Raw genomic sequence first — 21,965 nt, forward strand, 5'->3', positions numbered from 1 at the left:
AGATATAGTCCATGGGGTGGTTTAGGTAAGAATGTCTTTTGGATAAAGTTCTTAATTTCCTTCTACATTTTGGATAAAAAAAATTGGATCCTCAACCCTAGGATGGACTATGACTTGCCCATTACGCACAAGTCGTGTCATTGCGACTACTAGTCCTTGCATATATGGCGTTCGATCATGACATACAGCGCCTATGCCAACAATTGAAATATGCCATACTAAGTGGGTATTTGCTTTGTAAATTCTTGCTATCCAGTAATTACAACTTATAATGTAAGGTTGTCCAAAACTACTCCAATATCTAATCTGAAAGATCAATATGGTACATGGATCAATGCGTATTCCGTTTTGGGTAATCATTTCGAAAATGGGTAGTATTTTCACAATTTGCGTACCTAAAACCGATGAACACCCTTTTACCCCAACTTCAACAATAAACAGATGCCCCTTCAGAACTCATAAGTGTTATCCTTGTACAAGTGCAATCTATCCTTGTACATTTCAGACTTCATCAATGTTAAGATTAAATGGTTTTGGACTACCAAAAAAAAAAAAAAAAAAAAAAAAAAAAAAAAAAAAAAAAAAAAAACAGGAAAATGAAGCAAAACAGAGTAAAAGGAAGCCTATACTGAATATGATACTCCGTATTAGACTGGCAAAATTAATTCAGGTACAATTACCACATTTATACAAGATATGATACGAGTCTGGGATATTACAAAGAATATTACTCATAAAAAATTAATAATTCTATTTACATTCGAAGAATGAGCTCGTATACAAAATCATCACCATCAATAGCTATCTATGCCACAACTTGGTAAATTTACAATAGTATTGTCACAAGAGATGAAGAAGAAGGGTGATGAGCAAACTTCTTCGTTAGAACTTTAGTAGTGACGGTTCTTCCATAAGTCAGCACATGTGTCAGTTCATTTAACTCTATCTATGCCTGTAAAACTTCTGTTATTTCTTCTAAGCTTGTAAATGGCAAAAATATTGGTGTTTAATTCATGAATTTGCGGCAGTTAGGAGCTCTGCAAAGGCAAGGGACTTTTGACTCATCACGTTCATCAGGGTCAAACAAGTAATCATAACTGCAAAGGTAAAGAAGCTTATTAAATGAGAACTCTACTCGTAGTTTCTCAAAACAGTAATCCGTAGAAAGTAAGAAGGCAAAAATAAACAATCAAAACAAGTCAAATCACGAAAAACTGCATACGTGAGCTCATCACCAGCAGAGACATTAATCTTGGCAATAAGCACAATTCGGCTTTCCTGATTACCCACGCTCATAATCCTAGCATAGCAGTTGGGCATGCACTGTGAAAAACAAAATGATCTCATCAGGTTAAATATATTGTGTAATTCATGATTATACAAATATTCTAATAAAGGAATGAAGGGGCAAATCAACTAATCATGAAGAATCACACAGCTCCGTACAAAAAGGGATATATGTTTGGCAACTGTTTTTCAAGTAGAGCCAGCCACAAACAATAAATGACAGTTCAGGTTTATTTCAAATTCAGAGCCACGTTCAATAATGTATGCATGTTATTGTTAAAAGATTATCACAATCAATACCTGAAACTGCGAGCAACCTTTAAATCAAATATAGGAACATTATATTCCAATTCCATAAACATATGGATCAGAAAAAATCATAACATGAAAAGCTGCATAACTACAACAGGATAGTGTAAAAAAAAAAAGGGACAACGAACTTACAGAATGGTTGATTAGGCGAGCAATGTTTCCCTTGTCTGTAGCATCAATTACTACATCCTCACTGATCTTAAACAGCTGCAAAAACAAAAGAAAATTACTACTCCTACCATTGCAAAATACATACAATTGAAAATTAATGCACAGAATTTGAAATTGATTGCTAACTGATGTTTGGCCAGAAATGTTGCACGATATTCTACAGTAAGAGGTATAATATTCATTTGAGACCAAAGCAACCAGTAATTTAAAGAGTATAACACACTCAACAGAATCAATCATTCAGGCAATTCAACAACTGTACCAGAATATTTTTATGGCAAATAGTGAACAGATACAAACATGCCACTCTTTAAGCCCTTCAATAGCACACAGCTTTCTGCCTTTTCTAAATGCCATAACCAGAGGTCCCGAAAGGTAAAAAGCAGGTAATCCACAAACATTGTGTTACAAAAGGCATGTAGCACTCTTTGCTATTCACTTAATCCTTGCATGAACTAAAAGCAAAAGGTATCACTTTACAGGCTCATTTGCTATATAAGCCAAGGACAAGACAACAGATATAGCCCCTATGCTGATTCCACACATCGGCTTATGTAATACAGCTGAGCTGATATCAAACAGCAAGAGCAGGAAAAACTGATAAAAACGCCTTTCACTTACATAACAATCTTTTCCACTTCGGCGATATTGTGCCTCTCGTAAGTCAGCAACACTGCGCCTCACCTGTTCACCACGATACTCAAGGACCTGAAAAACAAGTTTCTCAATCAGCCAACACTTTTAAAACTTTATCTTATATAAAGAACATAAAAATCCTTCTCCTCAACAGTCCAGTTCTCCAGTATGAAAAGGCCAACCGGACAGTTCAGACCCAACACCTCAGAACCGAGCCTATTTTTTGGTTCATCAAAGCCTGACCCCAGGGCAGTCTAGCCATTTATCAAGTAAAAGATAAATTGACTCCCAAGTCAGGAATCAAATATTTTATGTGAAGAAAGTCATAGCCTAGCAGCCATGGCCATGACCTAGCCCCCCTTTGAACTAGCACAACCTAAGTATTCAAAGTTCATATAACCCCACTCTTACTAGCTCCCCAATTGCTTTCTCCATCTCCTGTTCTCCATCAATAGCACTACCTAATTACAGTCATTTCCAAACTCAATTCTATTAAATAATCAGTTTGGGTTTATCTGAACTTGACACCAACACCATATCTGACCCAATCCAAAGAAATATAATTGGAATTGATCTATTTTCATAACAAGCTAATTGACAATAGACCCAAAAATGACCTAAGCTGTTGACCAACCCAAACCACGTAAATTCTTAACAAACCTAACCCATACATGATCCCTTAACAAACCTAACCCAAACTGACCCATTTAACACCTCCAGCTAAATTCCACATATATTTATCTTCATTTGCAAATTGAGGAGTATAACTATACTTCTGGATTTGGACTCATTGAAATGAAAACTTATAATGCAGAGTGGTTAACATAAAATATATAAATAAAAAGAAGCCCACACATAGGTCTAGGCCTGCCCAATTATGTCCCAGTCACATCCATCAATAATCCCCAAAATTGTTCCAGACAATACAGTAAGAGGGGTTCTAAAATTAAGAAAAGAAGTGTACATGAGAATATATAATAATTATCATCACAATACCATTTCTCCTTCTTGAATACTCCGACGTGCAAAAAGACCCCATCCATGAATTCCAGATTTGCCAAAACAAACCCTCTGATTCTCTGTACTCTGTTCCATTGAAATTATTATTAAGACATCCAAACATAAGCGCTAACAATAAAAGGTAGAGAAGAGAAGCTTGCCTGCAATTGACGAAGGCGCTCCTTGAAAGAAGAGAACTGTTTTGAATTGTTACCCTCCTGTAGAGCATATTTAAAAAACATAGACTTTCATCAAACTAGTTATGTAGACCAAAAATTTCCTTTAATCACAATACTAAAGCATAAGTGAAAATATGTACCATAACCATGGGCCAGCACCCAGCAGAGAGCATAAAATTACCTTGAAAGAATTCATATTGTCAATCTTAGTTATATCATGATGAATTGGCCCCATTAACCGATGGAATATTGGCTCTTCACCTGCTTTCTGGAAGAAAAAAAAAGATAATATGATAAATGAGCAAGAGCGAGCACATATGATAATGATAGAGGTGACCTCAGTAATTGTAACATATTCAGTAATACTGTAGAAAAGCCACAATAAATATACTTGAACCAGTGACAAACAAACCAATATACCAGGAAATACAACAAGCAAGACAAGAATACCTTATTCTTGGACCTCGAATATAACCGGCATCTTGCAGAAGACAGGGGGTCAAATTGCTCTGAGTTTGAAGGCAATGGGTCAGGAAGTTCAACTCTTTTAGAAATGAGCCTTGAACCTTTGAAGTTTCTTCCTTGATTATGGTCTTGAAGCAACATTCCGGAAGACAAAAAAGGCCTTTCTGGTGTTTGCACAACTAGGACAGCATCTGGATTAGGGTTCCTGAATCAGATACACCCAACAAGTCAGCAACAGTAATAACATTGAAGTTTTTCAGGTATAAGCCACTTTGGATCAATCAAAAACTGGGGTTCAGAGGGAAGGATGACGGATCTGGATACCCTACAGAATGTTTCCAAGATAAAATTTCCCAAGTACACAACTGTTGGCATTAAAATGTTTCGTATGAACACATATTGATAGGAACAAAGAGTCAAAGAGAGAGAAGACAAGCCTGAAATGAAAAAATTAATACTACATGCAAATAAAACTTCAAACAATCCAAAAATATTTTATATCAGTATAGCACCCTGAAACCTTTTTATTCACATTTCAAAGTTTCAAACAGACCCCAAGTCCCTAAAATGTATGTAGATCCAAGCTAGACTCTGAGAAGAAAGAAATGCTACGCTCTATGACACTCATTTGATCTTGTAACCTTCTTGCTATAAAACAAATATTTACCAACACCCTCCACAAAATAAAATGCTTCCCCTACTAAGTTGAGACAAAAAAACGGAAAAGGAATCCCCAGTAAACCATCAGGCGATACATTCAAGAAGAGACTAGAGACAGAAAACTGAAAAGGAGTCGCAAATTAGCTAAAGAGAGCAAAAGCACCCTCAAACTTCTCCAAATCCCATATAACATTGATGCAAACACATCGACCATTGTATCTTACAATCGATATTTAAGAAAATAGAACTGAATTTCTGGCTTGTTTAGTTATTTGGTTTAAGAATGATTGGCCAGAATAAAGGATAAAACATATACTCGTGGTAATAGAGGAGCATATCAATGGTAAGCGACAGATAGCAACCCCAACTATAAAAAATAAAAATAAAAATAAAAAAATATGACATATAAACAGTAAACAAGACAATTGCTTATATACTTGAACATTATCAATTACTTAAAAGCCTAAAAACCATTCAACCCTCCCCTTTAAAAATACAGAAAACAAATTATATTATTCGATACCTGGCAACTGTTCATCAAGACTAAAAACCCAACTTCATTCCCCAGGAAATCTAGAAAGAAATATACAATCAACATGCTAGAGGTGACAGCATGACATAGGATACAAGGAATCATTTACTTTAGCTAAATAGATGAAAAGGCAGAGAGAGGAAGCACATATGTTACCTATGAAAAGCGCAGTATGATGCCTTTCTTGTTACTTGTACTCCTTTCTTCTCCATACAGTGTAACTGCAAGACAAATTTGTAAGGATGCAAATGAGTAAGCTGTTTGAGTCTAATCCACTATACACAGACTAAAAACAGTCTACAGGTACAGGAACACACAATGGAACTTCATAAATTAGTCCTTAACTATATAAGCCTAAACAATTACTTGGCACAGAAACTCTGCTATACAGCAGATAGCTGCTTACTACCAATATGGATGATCAGCAAAGCAAAGTATACAGGACTCAGCATTGCACAAGTCAAGAAGCTCAAAATAAGCTACCATCATCACAAAAACACACATCCTTGCTCCCTAATCCTATAAAGTACAAGTATCTTATACGAAGTACTTCGTTGCTGTCTTAGAAAAATGAAAATAATTCTAAATAAATGCAGATAAGACTTGGTGGGGTGTTCTGGTGGGAATAAGAAAGAAATTGATGTCATGATGAGAGAATTTAGATAAAAATTCAGTTAGGAACAAATTTCCTTAGTACATTAAATCAAAATGAGAATAAGGACGAGTGGTACAGATAAAGGAAACCAAAAATATTTAGGGGAAAGGGAGGGATTTGCAAATTTCAAGAAACTAATATTATGAGAACTATATCTCTAAGGAAACACAAAAGTAAACATGCAATCACTGATTTGCAAAAAAATCCTATCAATCACACAAATTTGCAAATTTCAGCAGCCTCCATTTATGAATGTGGAGCTTGGTGCTCCAGAGACTGGTAGGAGAAAAAACTCAACCATCATTCAATTCATCAATTCCCTTTTCCAAATCAATTAATAGATTCAGTCAACAAATTTTAGTACACAATTCCTCACCAAACATAAAATAATCAGATACAAACTTACTTCCATGCAATATCCAGCTCTTGCTGCACATGTTGCGTGATAATAGGTAGGACATTTGCAACACTGAATGCAAGATCCATGAATCTGCTTACATATTACGCATTTCTGCCAATAACCAAAAGGCATGTAGTTAAACGCATACAATTCACCAATATACAAATCTACAATATTGGCTATTACGATTAAACAAAAAAAAAAAAAATTGAAGCCTCAAGCCAAAACATAAAGAGCGTTTAGATACACATATTTATCATTTGAATAAAAAATAAAATCAAATATATAATAAATTAAAAATAATAGAAGGTTAAGGGAAAGAAATAGGAGAAAATAATACCTTCATAAATGAATTTGTAGGAAGCCTCAAAATCCCCATTGCTGGTTCCATATTTTCATCATCTAGGAAAGCAACTTCAGGTTGAAACCAAGCACATGTGACATGAACCCATAATGTGTCAATTTCAGTAGGCTTCAGAGCACCTCCTATAGAAAAGAAAGCCAAGAAAGAGATTAAAGTGTCAGGGCTCTGCAAGTTAATAATTTAATAAAACACATACAACATTGAAAAGCAGGACAAACGCACATTGGATGCACATATATAATAAAATGAAATAGAAAATTTTATAAGAGATCTTCTTGACTACAGAAAACATTATTATCCATATTGCTAACAAAAATATTGCTTTCGTATATGATAAATGTATGTATAAGAGTAGCTAGGGTAGCTGACTGAGCCATTTTAGATGAGTTAGGCAGTCTATAATACTTTTTCCATCAAGAGTTCCAGACCATAACTTAAATTCAAGTTGTGACCTCCTCCAAATTTTGTAAGGTATAAAAGGAAGCAAAACATTAATCCCTGTTACACATATATCCTCCATCTAGACCACAGAATGTACATTTACACAAGGACCAGATAAGAAAACCTACAAAATATTTCCCAAAGTGTTAAAAAAATTATAAAAAAAAATATTAAAAAAAAAAAAAAAAAGAAAAAAAAGAAAAAAAAGAAAGAAAAGAGGAATTCATCAAGATAGCCAATGAGGTCTGCTAAATGAACCAAGATTATATCTCCAAGGGTGCGTCTTCATTCCTATTCTACTTCTTAAGGTGTTCACACACATCCATCTCATCATATGCATCTTTGCTACACTCATCTTTCTAATATAATCCATCCTAAATGCCCAACAATCTGTTCTATATACCAATGCTGGTCTTATAACTTCCACATCCAATTTTCCCTTTAACTTAAAATCACACATCACCCTAGTTGTTGTCCCCAGCTATAGCACCTGAGTCACACTTAAAATTACACATCACCCTACTTTTGTACAATCAATCCAAGGTGATTAAACACTTATTCTTAGGCAAGTCCTTACCATCCAATGTTCCTACATGCTCGTTTGACTTTGTCTTGGTACTAAACAAGCACTCCATGAACGTAGTTAGCTTTGTTCTGACTTAAACTAAGCCCTCAAAATTTTTAATTTTGCCTCCAACGCTCTAATTAAACCCACCTGTAAACTCGTCCACTGGGACAATCAATATAATATCATCTGCAAACAACATACAAGATAGTATCTCGGCTTGGTTTGACCAAGTTAATTCATCTAATATTTTTGGAATAAAAAAGGAATTTAAGGAATCAATGCAGATCCCTCGTGTAAACCAATCATGATAGGGACTCCTTCATTATCCCTCCAAAAACCTGTATATTGGTTTTCACATCTATATTGCTAACTAAGTATAATTAAAAGGATTTCCCCATCTCGACATTATCCAACAAAGCACATCTTTGGGCACATTGTCATGAGCCTTCTCTAAGTTAATGATATTCATGAGCAGATACTTCTTCCTTGCCTTATCCATAAATAAAATGCATACCTTTAACAGGACAAAGGCAACATTCCCTCTTCACGTCAGGAATTTCACAAGCTCTGCAGACCCAAGATGTGAAATCTTGAACATTTCTGGCTCCATAACATTCTTGATGAACAGCTATTTGACACCTGACCAACAGTGGAAAATATTACATTTTAATAGCTAAACAGGATTTGAGCGGCAAGATCATATGTAACCTAAGTAGGGTATAAATATAACACCCACCTGTTGCAAATAATTATCTTATTGTAGTCCCAGTCTTCAACCCAGCGACATACAGCACATCGTTCGGTTGTCCATTTCGCATATACTGGTTCATATATTTCTAGGCAAAAGAACAGCACATAAGCCTCATTGAAGAGCAGATAGTGCCATAGAAGCAATGAGGCATAATGCCGTAATATGAAATCAATGCATATGTTTGTTAAGAAAATTTCCTAGTCAAAGTAAGAGCCTCACCTTTCAACAAGCCAAATAGCTTTGACCGATCCAGCTTCTGATTATCACACACACTTGCTCCAGAATCTGTGAGCTGGGGAAAGAACAGGTGCCAGTGTTAATGCAGTTCAACCTTCAACAGGTGACAACCCTTTAAAGAAAAGATAACCCTTTGCTAATACAGCATCTTTTATGGTTCTTTGGTTCTTCAGTAAAAATGCAAAGAAACACTAATGCAGTAATGCCACAGGCCAAAGCCTTACCGCATGCACACACAATTTTAAGGATAAAAATGTACAATGAGAAAGATAAAATCTTGAAAATTTTGCATCCAACAGAATAAAAGTACGACATACATTCAACATATTCTCCCCCCACTAACATAGCGATATCTGAATAGAAACGATATGATACGACAATTGCTCTAACTATGAAATCCAACAGATTATAAAATAAAGAAACAAGGACAGTCCGTTCCATAAAAGCATGTGACATCCAAATCATTTGCTTTAGTTTATGAGTAGACTAAAATGCACTAAACTTTGAAGCCCTGGAAAAAGCAGAACAGATACAACATACAAGTACAATACTGCTGTCTTTTTCCTTTTTTGTTTGGGGGGGGGGGGGGGAGGGGGGGGTGTGGAGGAGCTAGAAATGCCTAAACCAAACACCAGAAGTTAACTGCTACGCATAAATTCATCACCTTAATGCACTGTCAGAATGAGTACCAAAAAGATACAGTTGAAAACCAACAACATTTGCTTATTATGGCATACTTGAATGTGCAGAAACAAATTACACACATACAAAGATCATTAAATTGGTAACACATAATAAAAATAAAACACAGGGGCAAGTGATACTGATTGCATGACACAACTATGCTAGCTAAATCCAAGATAATCATAATGTTCTTTTGACAGATTCAAATTAAAGCAGAAAGGACTGCCTTACCCACTGATGCAAGGGGATCATTGAGCCTTTGACTTTGACGCTATGTTTCCATTTCTTGGCTCTACAACCAGTGTGCTTTTCCCATTCACTTAATGACTGCTTCCTTGTCCCACATTTACCACACTTACACACAACCCTAAAAAGAAGAGCACAGGTAATCAAATTAATCACAGATTGTTTGCAAACTGTAAAAAAAGAGTTTAAAAGAGCATAATATATAATTTTTGTAACCTTCAGGACTTACAAGTGAAGGCTTCGGATATATGATGCTTCCATACCATTGCACACAACAGTTACCTCATCGGATGGCACAGGTTGTCTGTATCATACAATAGTAACTCTTACCAAATTGTTTGATCTCAAAATAAGTTGTATAAATGCCAGAAACAACAATAATAGTAATAATAATTAAAGTATTTACTATAAATCTATAATAAATTATTATAACAATATTAATAATGATGATAACAATGAAAGTACAGTAACAACAAACAGAAGTAAACACGTACTTTGGCTTGACTTCAGGTAGAGCTACAGAGTATGATGGCTCAAATGCAAACTTTGGCTTGCAATCAGGGCAGTAATATTCCGCATCTTCCAAATCCTTAGATAGAAACAGAATGTACAAATAAATCCTCTAAGAACAGTCTTTACAAGCACCAGGTCTTGTCAATACAACAAAAACAAAGAGTGAACCAACCTTGAGATTTTTACCACAGATTTCAGCACACTCAGCATGCACCCAAACATCACAGCCATCACAGCAAACCTATGCGAGAAACAAAGCTTAGTGCCATCTCAAGTGCATCTAATGGGAGGGGGGGGGGGGGAAAGCATCATGTATCTAATCAGAATTGCAGAGCCTCACCCAGCTTCCACCATCAGAGTGGTGCCAGATTTTCTTGCACACACCACAATACTGCTTTGACTTCAGTAACTGCACCATAAGGGTATGTTAGCTCGGTCTTTAAAAATCAATTACAGGCTTTGATATTTAACAGCAAAAAAATAACAATCTTTAATAAATATAACATTTTCAATGAAGCAAAAAGGCCCAGTTCCAAAATTAAACCTTGACACAATGTTTACACAACGGCCGCCCTTCATGAGAGGCAAAGGATTTGTACGAAAGAACCAATCCACATCCACTGCAAGGGCGCGTATCTCTCTTCTTGTCATGAATATCCTGAACAACAATTTTTTAAAGGAAAAAAAAAAAGGGAAGCATATTAAGCAAGAGTGCAAACAAAATTTCATGAGCATCAAACTCTTCTCTTTCATTAGGAAAAAGGTGGTTAAAAGACACGAGAACACATCCAACTTACAAATTTTCATGTATTAATATGCACAATGCAGCATAGCAGAAAGTATAAGCAAAATAGGAATCAAAATGGACATAATCTTTGACAGCCTTGCATGCAATGCAGCCTGTACAAATTCTACACTAGCTGTCAACAGACTTTTTAACAAGTACTCTGCACATATTTCATGGAACTTATACTTTAGGATGAGAGTTTTAGTATTTAACGGATAACTTAGAAGCAAAGACTTGTCAGAATGCAAACTATAACCAAGTGCTACATAAACAGCCACATCAACATTCACTCTTTCTCAAAACTAAAACTTATTTCAAAATTGAGCAAAAGAGGGTGTTTAGAAGAACATGCCTGGTGTTGAGAAAGGCATTCTTGCAACTGGTTGGAACCAGTAGTCTCGTGAAAGCCCTGAGGATTGACATCATAAAGAGATGGTTTTACCATTCCTAACTGCTCGTCTGTAAACCCTTGCTCGGCCAAAAGGGCCTCCTCAATGGCCATTCTGAAATCACTGGGCTTGCACTTATGCAAATCAGTCTGCCCCTGAAATCTGGATATATACCATGAAAAACACAGTGAACCTTGTTGAGTCATACGGCAATTAAAAGTGACTGATCAAGTCCAATAGAAGTCTTCAATATCCTTAAATTAATGCCATTATAATCATTGTGTAATTTAAACAATAACCACCTTTGAAAGTCGTTTTAAATTTATAATAACCTCTAAACAGATCAAAATCAAATTGATGCAAAGTTGGGTTTGTGACTACACACTAAGCCAATGTGCCCCTACGACTAAACATAAAACACAACATACAACTTGTACATGAATTTACGAAACAACAGCCATCTTCTCAGTATAGCAATCAGTTGAACCCAAACAGTCCAATAAACATGCATTTAACTAGTATCAACGTAAACAAGGTCAAAAATAAAGCTTACTTGTCTAGGTAATCGATAAATGGGAAAATCATTCCTCCTTTAACCCATGAATAATCCTGCTCATCATCAACAATCAACATCAAACAAGAGTTTAGAAAGCTAAGCAATTATTCAACTATGCAATAATTCGAAATACAAAAATCTACAGAAATGCATATTACAGTTCTTGTTATAAGGTAAAGAAGAAGCTCACCCTTTGTTTCCCATTCTTGGAATAACCAAAGTACATGACACAAGTAGCACCTGGAATACACGAACTCAAAACCGCCTCCGGTGCTTGCAACATTGGATCAATTACAATAGCAGGCCACGCAGGATACCTCTTCCCCGATTTTGCCCACACTATATCACCCAAAGCAAAGTCCTCAGGTCCATAGGCCACTTTCTTCTGTTTCGACTTCACCCTCGCCCCTCTCCCTGCACCCTTCTCACTCGAATGTGATCGAGCCACGGGCACATACTCATTATTCGATACAAATGACGACGAATTCCACATATTTATTGAAGGTTTACTGTACACAAAATCATCCATCATCCCATCTTCTTCATTGTCCTGGCAATAGGGATGATACTTATAACTTGGCAAGTTTAATTTCTCCTCTTTGAACTCTTTTTTAACCAAATATGTACTGAAATTCGAGCTTTCGGGCTTATTCTTCTTATTATCTCGTCTTTTAAAATAAATTTCGTGCAAACCTGACTCAATATCAGCAAATTTAGACTTACTATCCTTCTTTGATCCAACAACAGAGTCATTAAACCTCGAAGGCAATACCGGAACCCGGCCTCTCGACGTTTTTCGAGAGTACACTTTGTTATACCTTGAATCAGACTCAGTTTCTTCACCAAGTGATGAACCCTCGGTAAAAGATGAGCTCATTGGTGCATCATTCTCAAACTCAGCTACCCCATTATTCGAAGAATAACAATGTGCAGCAATTTTTCGCTTCTTAGGAGGCACAGAAACGCTGTAATCATCTTCTACAACTGCAGAATCATCAAAATCACATCGTTTCAGATCTGGCATTTCCGAATTTGACAGCTGTTTGACAATCATCTCTCCTCAAAACTCATCGAAATTCAAATTAAATTAGGATTCAACTCCAAAAACCCTAATTTCTCCCACCAAAAACCTCGGAGAATCCCAAAATCGTTAATATTATCAACAACAACAACCCACACTTTTCCAATTGCTCAAATACTGCGGAAAAACGTTAAATTCCAAATAGAAACCCTAAATAAAATCACCAAATCAATCCACAAAAACCGGCCAAAAGCATGCAATTGAATTCTGAAACTTTCCAATAAAATCGGATAATTAGGAAATTAGGGGGAAAATTAGATGAAATAATTGTTTTGAGATTTGAAAAAGAAGCAAATCAAATTGAAAGTGTGGAAATTGAGGAAGAATTAGAATACCGGAAAAGTGAATTGGAGGAGAGAGAAAGATAACTGTGAAAGAAAAACAGGGAAAGGAAGAAAGAAAGAGAGAAGATCTGAGTGGTTGAGGCGGATAAAATGGGAAGCAGGAGAAACAAACGAGTGTTGTATTTTATTTAGGAGGTTTTATACGAATTGGTTAATTTAGGAATTAATAAGGTTTATTAATACGAGTAATTATTATAATTGGGGCGCGAGGGTTTTAGGGGCTGTTTGGCTCCAAAATATATAGAGTGGGGGAAAATATGAAATTCGAAACTCCAAATTTGTGGATAGGACTGGATATTTTATTCGGGTGGGTCGGTTGCCTGCTTTTTGACATGGGTTGGCTTGGTTGACAAGTTTCGGGTTCTTTTGGGGCTTCAAGGCTTTGGCCTTTTTGTGTCCTTTTTTTAATTTTTAGATACAGTGAAATTCTCCATTAAGACGGAAAGATAGGTATACGTTAATTTATTGTATAACAGAATAAAATTATCCTTTATATTACAATTTTTTTTTTGAGAAACTTTATATTACAAAAATTATTAGTTTTTTAATAATAAATTTTATCTTATAAAAACCTATAATGTATAGGATCAATCATATTAGTTTTTCATAGTAGGTAATCATGAATGTATAAGAAATTACATATTAAAATAAAATTCAAACCGATGACAAATTAAAACTTTTAAATTTATCCATTAAGGGGTTAAAGGGTTACTCTCAATCTGACTAGTGAAAAGGCTTATCAAAGCCGCTTATTTGATGGAATAACCTCTTTTAATTAGCTCACGGGCAAACACCTTAATTACTTTATCGTAATAATCAATCTTTGACATTAGTCAAATAAGCTAATTTTTCGTCTCATTAAAACTCTTTACCAAACACCTTCATCATCCTACTTAGGTAAGCTATCCCTCATCTCTTCAAATAAAGTGTTTAAATATTTCTACACTATGCAAAAACTCCATATAATTGTAGATTTCCTAAGGTATTATTTCCAAATTCAAACACAAGGGAATAAAAATAAAAGCGTTGTGGACTGTTATATTAATCTTTTTTCGGATTTAAGCTCAAATAGTTCAGATCAGATAATCTAACGATCCTTTGTAGCCGCGAGGATTTTTTCCCTCTACTCGACGATCGTAGTTATTATGAACCAAAATTTTATTTAATTCAATATCTTATATATATGTTAACTTCGAATCTATATTATAAATGTCATATGACTTTTAATTAATGAATTATTTTTGCTATTAAAAAAAAAAACAGATGCGATATAATAGGTTAACATATTTGAAAATCAAAGTGAATATAATACGGATATAGTTGTGTGTTTATTGGGCCACAAAACCGTAAGACAGGCCAAGTACAAGTCAAGATTATGGGCTTTTTCAATTAGACACGCCGGAATTTGACCACGCGATGACGCCGTCTTGAACTAGGTCTAAAATTGTCGATCATAATCTCTGTTAATTCTCCGAAATCTGGTTATTTTTTCGACACTTCTCTTCTCACTTCTTTCGATACGCCTTGCACGGTGAGAAAGATAAGCTACGCTTTGTAATCTTATACTTTGTTGGTAATTAATTTTGATTAATTCCGTATTTTGTTGCATATATACATAATGTTACTTTTGCACTGAAATGTGCTGTTCTTTTGATTATTTTTATTTTCATTTTATCTTTTTTTGTTGGGAATTTACATGGAGCTGCCCTTTAGTTTCATATGAATTTTAATGATGAACTTTGTGTATTATTGACCTCAATGTTTTAACTCGAGTTTTATACTGTCTAGAATTAATTGTCATGTTGATAGTATCGTGTCAACTAAATACAGAATGGGTAGTATACTAGTATATCATTTCAAATAGTGAATTAGATGAATGTTGAGTTGGGTGTTTAATTTGAGTAGGCAAATCCTTAAATTTTTTTTTGAAAAATCTGTTGTTTATATAGTTTAGCATTGAGTGTTAACTCTAGCTCTAATTTAGCTCTAACTAAGCTTGGTGTACTTTATCAAAGATTAAGTCTGCAATGTGTCTTACAGCATTCATGTTTTGTTGGGTTTAGATGCTCAAATTGTTCTCAGTATTATGCTAAATGCAACAGAATAATTTTCTTTTTTTTTTGTTTTTATGATTGTGTTTGGAAGTTGGTCATCTCAAACTTCATGGAAGGGGAATGGATATGATGGTAATATGTAAAAGGTCTGAGCAGGATATATTGTCTAGGGTGTTACTCAATTTGAAGAGGGCCCCTGTCCTTGTATGAGTTGCATTGTGACATTCGCAACCTCTTCTACATCAATTTGTGCCAAGCATTAGCTTGGAATTTTGGGTCGAATTAAAAGGCGTGGGCTGCATTCTAGAATTGAATGATAGTCTAGACTTCTCCCTACATTATACCCTACTCTATGTCCTGTACTTGATCACAAAACTTTGGTCTGATCCTTCCCTGCTATGCTCATGATTGGAGATCACGGCCACAAGTTTTTTTTTTTTTTTTTTTTAATAGGATTGTATTTTCTTTTTCTTAAAAACATAGCTGATTTCACGCACACACACACAGTTTACAACTTTACATTGGTCGATTTGGGCGTTGATTAATGATTGGCTCACCTTTTTAGCTTAGCCTTCCCAATAAATATTAGAAATTATAGCATGTGTTACATTGTTACTGCATCTTGGAGGGTTTCAGGATTGTGTTGTACGGTTTTAACTCATTGAAGCCAAGTTGAAAGGCAGCCTTTGTGTTACTTACTTACTTCTGGCTTGCTGAGTTGCTGATGAATTTCTGATGCACTAGTATTGAAATTTGATCCATTGGTTTGGTTTTTGAGACTGTGCTACTGATTACCTTGAAATATTAAAAGGTGCAATTGGCTTTTTCCTATGTGTTTCATTCTAATCATTTTTTGCCTTTAACAGCACTCTACTAATCTATACATTCTATTGAGTTTGAAGACAGTGTAAAAGTGCACCTCTGGCTATTGAATGCATCACAGGCTCACAGCAGAAGCCTTAGAGTAAGTTCTTGAGTTTTTTTGAGTGTTTGAATATGATTGAGTTGCATGAATAGAGGCCTTAGGTCTGTATGTTGTACAAAAGGTGTTCATGTATTGATGTACGGATTGTGAGAAGTTGAACTAGGCTCTGTTATACAAAACTGTTGTCTGCTTTTTTGCTCCCATTGACCTTGTTCGGAAAATATGTATTTAGTCTATTTTTACCTAGGCTTCTTTCTTTGTACAAATACTGCTTTCATGTGAAATTGGCCACTGGCCAGTGGGCATGGGAGGGTTTATAAGGGTCAGGCAAGGCGGGGGGGGGGGGGGGGGGGGGTGGGTTGCAGGGTGGAACCTTGGCTTGGACTGATTTAGCAACCAGCTGAGCCGGTTTAGACTTTAGATTTACCTAGTGCTATTAACAGAAACTCCCTTAAAATTATGCGGCTAATAGTTTCTGGAAACTCTTGTGAAGTCCAAAGGTGTGAAATATGCTTGTACCAGGGAACGCTAGGTCATCTATTCAATTTTCTTCATGCTAGATTACTGAAGTATAATATTGATACTTTGGTAAGCTTACTTGTTGAAGATTTCTGATCATGCCCTGTTCCCTAGACCCTAGTACAAGTAAAGTATAATAGTGATACTCTGGTAACTCACCATCTTAAAGTTTGTTGATTTTGCCCTTTCTAGTTAAGTATAATTTAGATAAGTAGTAGAAAAAATATTGTTAGGGTGATTTTTATATATACAAATCAACACACTAATAAGATACAATCCATCTAAAAGGTCGTAGGTGGTAGTAATTAATGTTAATTACGGAAGACTATTGAGTGACTACAAAAAAATTGGTAGTCATTGTAATAGATTAAAGCCCATTCATTTATTATAATAATTTGGGCTGTTGTTTGGGATGACTTCATACAAAAAATTTCTGTGATAAAAAAAATAAAAAAGAATATAAATTTCCCTATGTTGGTTTCAGCTATTAACCTCCTTGCATCTTTCAATGAAAAAGAAGGGAAACTGAAACCAACACAAGAGATTTTTAAATTTTTTTTTTTTTTTAAATGTCTGAGTTTATTTTTTAAAGTAAAAGTCCATCTCAAACTACAATTCATATTATTTGGATGTAAATGGTGGAAATTAATCTATTGAAATGGCTACAATTTTTTTGTAGTAACTGTAATACTCTTTTAATAACGCTACAGTGTTATTACTCTATTGTTTTTGAGTTTAGATAGACAATATGTAGTAATGGGGCTATGTAAAGAAGATTGGAGTACATAATAATCTGTACTTGGATTGGAAGTTGCATATTAATGAAAATTCGTATACAATTACACACAAATTCATTAATGTTGCAACCATTATCTTTTATCAAACAAGCCGAGTTTACCTTTTAGAAGTCTTTTTGTTGGTGACAATCTAGACCCTTGAAGATGATGCTGACATTACTGAGGGCCCTAAAACTTGAGGTGTAGGGCTGTATATGTAATTTTTTTTCCTCTTCATTTTTTGTCTTGTATAAATTATTTGAACATTTGCCACAAAAATGATAATGTAAGTCCAATCAACATACAAATTCTTTGATTATCTACATACTCTATAATAGACACATTTTTTTCAGATCAATTTATCATCACAATATTTTATACAAAATAATATTGTTAGTATATCACCACGACATATTATTAATTCATTATTATCATATAAACTATGGTCCAATATTTAGAGCATGGTTGTCTTTAAATCAATGACAGAAATTATACAAATGGCAGTTATATTATTTATGTGACGATTTATTTTGGAATTTGTATTGTCATTTTGTCACCAATTGCAGCACTGCTGTGTTAACGCCTAAAGTACACCCATTCATACTGCTATCGGATGTGTGGTCTGAATTTAGCACTGACGTATATATACTCATTCCCATAAATGTCTAAAACTTCTTGTACTTAATTCCAAGTATTCTGCTAAAAATATTACTGTACCCCATATAACTCGAAAAGTATTTATGATCTTGGATACCCCCTCCGATTCTTTTTGCTCTTCCTACTATGACTTTTTTTTTTGGTCTTGCAACAGGATATCAAAGAGGAAGGACAAAAGGATCGGAGCGAATGCAATTTTTTGTTGTTCGAAACTAGAACTTAGTCGGATGGTTTGATTGATATACTCGATCCAAAACTCATCTGACTGGTCGAATTATTCCACGGATCATATTTAAGCAGGTTAATCATCTTTCATATTTACGATCCCTTTCCCTAAATAATGTTGGGAAATTATCTAATTCCCAAATTACAGCTACTCTTTTTTTAATTCCGATCATACTGTCCACGTCAGTTAAGGAAAACAAACCTTTTTTTTTTTTTTTTTTTTCTCGGTCCAGCAACAAACCGCTACTTCAAGTAGCGGAGTTATGAGAAGTAGCGGTTTTAATTTTGTAAACCGCTACTTGAAGTGGCGGTTTTCCTTAAAACACCGCTACTTCAAGTAGCGGTTTTCCTCAAAACACCAACAACCCCACTTTGATGAAAATTTGTTTAAATATAAACCGCTACCTCAAGTAGCGGTTTCTAATAAGTAAACCGCTACTTGAAGTAGCGGTTTTCTAATAAACCCGTTTTAAAAAAATTCCCACTGAACCGGTGACGTGGACGGTATGGTGGGAATTAAAAAAAGTGTAGCTGTAATTTGGGAATTAGATAATTTCCCAACATTATTTAGGGAAAGGGCTCCATATTTACAACATATAATATAAACGAAATCATAAGCTTTAACCGCCCCACTAGTTTAATTAGTGCTTAAGATTGTTATTCATTAGTGCTTAATATAGAACAAGGTTTGACTTGTAGTATAAATAGGCAAAATAGCCTAATAGGTGCATAGCACACTAATTATACAGCAATTAAGCATTCTAATTAGTGTATAGAGTGATTGAGTTGATGAATAAGTTGCATAAGCAGATAGGTCATATCAATGAAATTGTGCGCATGCATGATGTTATCTTCTCAGGATAATAAATAGGGATGTCATGGGGCGGGGCGGGGCGGATGTTGGCTTTCCCATCCCCACCTAATATTTTCATCCCCATCCCCATCCCCGCGGCGGGTCCAATTTTCATCCGCATCCCCGCCCCACCGGGTACAACTCAGAAACCATCCCCGCCCCACCCCCCACTTGGATATCCATCCTCACCTAATCCCCACCAAAGACCCGCCTAATCCCCACCCAAGATCCACCTAATATCCGTATATCAAAATACACAATCTTACATAATTAATACGAATTATAAAATAAAACATTCTATACACATTTTTGTGTTATAATATAAATGTCGTACAAAGTATTATAATTAATATTGTATTTCATGTAATTATTTTATAAATAGAATAAAAATATGTAATTTTGCTTTAAAAGATATATAGATGTGGGTATAAGGTGGGGATGGGGCGGGTACGAAGTGGGGTAGGTGGGGCGGGGCGGGGATGGGGCGGGTACAACTTAAAAACCACCCCCGCCCCATTACCCATGGCGGGTATGGTTTTTATCCCCATCCCCGCCCCACCACCCGCCAAACCAAGACCCATCCCCGCCCCATTGGGGCGGGGATGGGGCAGGTCTCCTACTTGACCCGCCCCACTGACATCCCTAATAATAAAGTTATTTCCTTTGCTGTCTATCATATGATTTTAATTATATTTTTTAATCTAATGCAAGGAAGTCTAAGTCTATGATTTGTCACCCAAATTATGTAATGTAGCCCTAGGGCAACATAATGCTTGTTTTAAATCTTTAATTTCGATTTTAAATTCTTACTTTTTAAAGTCTGTCTTAAACTATTTTAAAACGGATGAAGTATACCAGTAGCAGTTACTTCGTATTAACGTTCCTATAACACCCCTTTACTTGTTGAGGACTTGATCTTTGGACTAAACCTAGATCGCGGAGTAGCTCAAGCTGCTTATGTGAGCTACCATTTTCCCTGTATCCCATTTGAAGTTCAATGCCCCATCTATCGATGGAGATGTAATAACTATATCTAAACGACTAGTCATAAAGACAATTATCAAATTCTAGGAAAATGAAGCTTAGCTTGAATGAATTGTATTTAACATATTAGGTTGGGTCTTGAAATCATGTGGATGGATTAGGAAACTTTTAAACCTTCTAAATCCACCACAACTTCCCATTTGTTCCTTCAATTTTGATGAAAGAATGGGCAATTGTCAAATAATTGATTCTTAGTATAGTTAAAGCTATTATAGTGTTTACAATTAAGAATCATAACACCTACAATTTGATTGATATGATAAAGATTAATTAATTTTCACGTGCTAAGCTCAACTTCTAAATAGGGGTAAAAGTACGAGTAATTCGGATAAAAACCAAATCGAATTAGTAATTTGGTTTGGATTTTTTTTTAATTCTGATTGGATCGGATTGGAAAAATTAAAAAATATGGATTACGGATTGGATTCGGTTTGTGGTTTAAAAAAATCGAAAACCGAATTTCAACCCAATACTTTAAGCCCATTTTCTTTTTCAAAGTATCAAACCACTTTTCCCTTTCATATATAAAAAGAACCTAATTCTCAATTCTCCTTTCTCAATATCTTACTCTTTCACAGAGAATGTAGTTAACAAGAAATGATTGTAGGAATTTTCAGGATAAAGTTCGAGTTTCGGATTTGAATGTTGCAAAAGAAGGGAACAAATTTCGGTTTGGATTGGATTCTAATTCGAAAAACCGTATTAATTCGGTTTGGATTGGATTGGATTGAATCTTAATTCGGTTTGGATTTGGATTGAGATTTCTGAATCCGAATTAATTCGGATTGGATTTGGTTTTGGCTATAATTCAAACCGCAAACCGAACTTTCACCCCTACTTCTAAACATGTCGATCTGAATACAACACTTGGCTTGAAGATATTGTGAGCAATTTGAAGTATATGATCAAATAAAATAAAGGACTTGTGACATCCTACAAATAATCTTATCGATTAGCGAATACCCTATAAAAACTTAACATATAAGCGAAAATATATATTTTCTTGGTTGGAACACTCAAACTCGAGTTTATTAAGTTTAAGATTGATATGGGAAAAGTCGACTATATTAGAACTTTAAGAGTAATCACATATGTAAGAAATCATATTTTTTTTCCTTCAAAATGAAAATTAAATTAGCACCAAATTGTTGTTTGATGGAATTTTTCCCCCTAATTTAGTGTAAATCTACGTTGAAATGAATACGTGTGTCATGTTTGAATTTTGGTCAGAAAGATAGATTGTGTTTAAATTTGCAACTCCATAAACTCGACGTCAATAGTCAGATTGCACGCTTTGTCATCGTTTAAAAGCTAGGCAACAATTTGTGCAACCAGGCTAGTTGCTTCGGTCTTTTGCTAATCCAAATGATGCTCAAAACAAGAGAAAATGACTTCTTTTTGGATGTTCATCAAGTCTACGTGTTTAAGATATTTGTAATTTATAACCACGCAATTCCAAATTTTAATTTTGTATCATTCTACATGATTCTAAATCAATCTTAAATTTTAATCTAGTTTTTATCTCACGTTATTGGGACGTTTTGTGTTCTTCTCCGAATGATAATACACCCATCGTATTGAGTGGACTAAATTATTTTTTTAAAAGATAATTAACAAGTGATATGTCAAGATTAAATCGTCTATCAAGTGATAAT

General features: G+C 35.0%; 1 protein-coding gene across 3 annotated transcripts; it reads right to left on the reverse strand.

Moving 5' to 3' along the window:
* Nucleotides 1-626: 626 nt before the first annotated feature.
* LOC145639659 (histone-lysine N-methyltransferase ATX3-like) lies at nucleotides 627-13,366 on the reverse strand. 3 transcript variants are annotated; one of them, XM_081690964.1, is made up of 23 exons: nucleotides 12,023-13,366; nucleotides 11,830-11,885; nucleotides 11,240-11,438; nucleotides 10,645-10,758; nucleotides 10,441-10,509; nucleotides 10,273-10,341; nucleotides 10,082-10,176; nucleotides 9,817-9,891; nucleotides 9,573-9,708; nucleotides 8,640-8,712; nucleotides 8,406-8,505; nucleotides 8,184-8,308; nucleotides 6,637-6,782; nucleotides 6,303-6,407; nucleotides 5,398-5,462; nucleotides 4,035-4,254; nucleotides 3,766-3,852; nucleotides 3,567-3,623; nucleotides 3,403-3,492; nucleotides 2,392-2,478; nucleotides 1,732-1,806; nucleotides 1,223-1,323; nucleotides 627-1,097 (listed from the first exon to the last, which is right to left on the reverse strand). In XM_081690964.1, exons 1-23 carry the CDS (start codon nucleotides 12,884-12,886, stop codon nucleotides 1,007-1,009), a joined length of 3,099 nt encoding a protein of 1,032 aa, XP_081547090.1. In that variant the 5' UTR covers nucleotides 12,887-13,366; the 3' UTR covers nucleotides 627-1,006. The 3 variants fall into 3 exon arrangements, 2 of the variants coding, with proteins under 2 accessions (XP_081547090.1, XP_081547092.1); XM_081690966.1 differs by lacking the exons at nucleotides 8,184-8,308; nucleotides 8,406-8,505; XR_014114925.1 differs by lacking the exons at nucleotides 627-1,097; nucleotides 1,223-1,323 and having other exon boundaries at nucleotides 3,403-3,485.
* Between the last annotated feature and the right edge of the window lie 8,599 nt (nucleotides 13,367-21,965).

Source organism: Chenopodium album, chromosome 7, assembly GCF_948465745.1.
Source record: "Chenopodium album chromosome 7, dcCheAlbu1.1, whole genome shotgun sequence".
NCBI lineage: Eukaryota > Viridiplantae > Streptophyta > Magnoliopsida > Caryophyllales > Amaranthaceae > Chenopodium > Chenopodium album.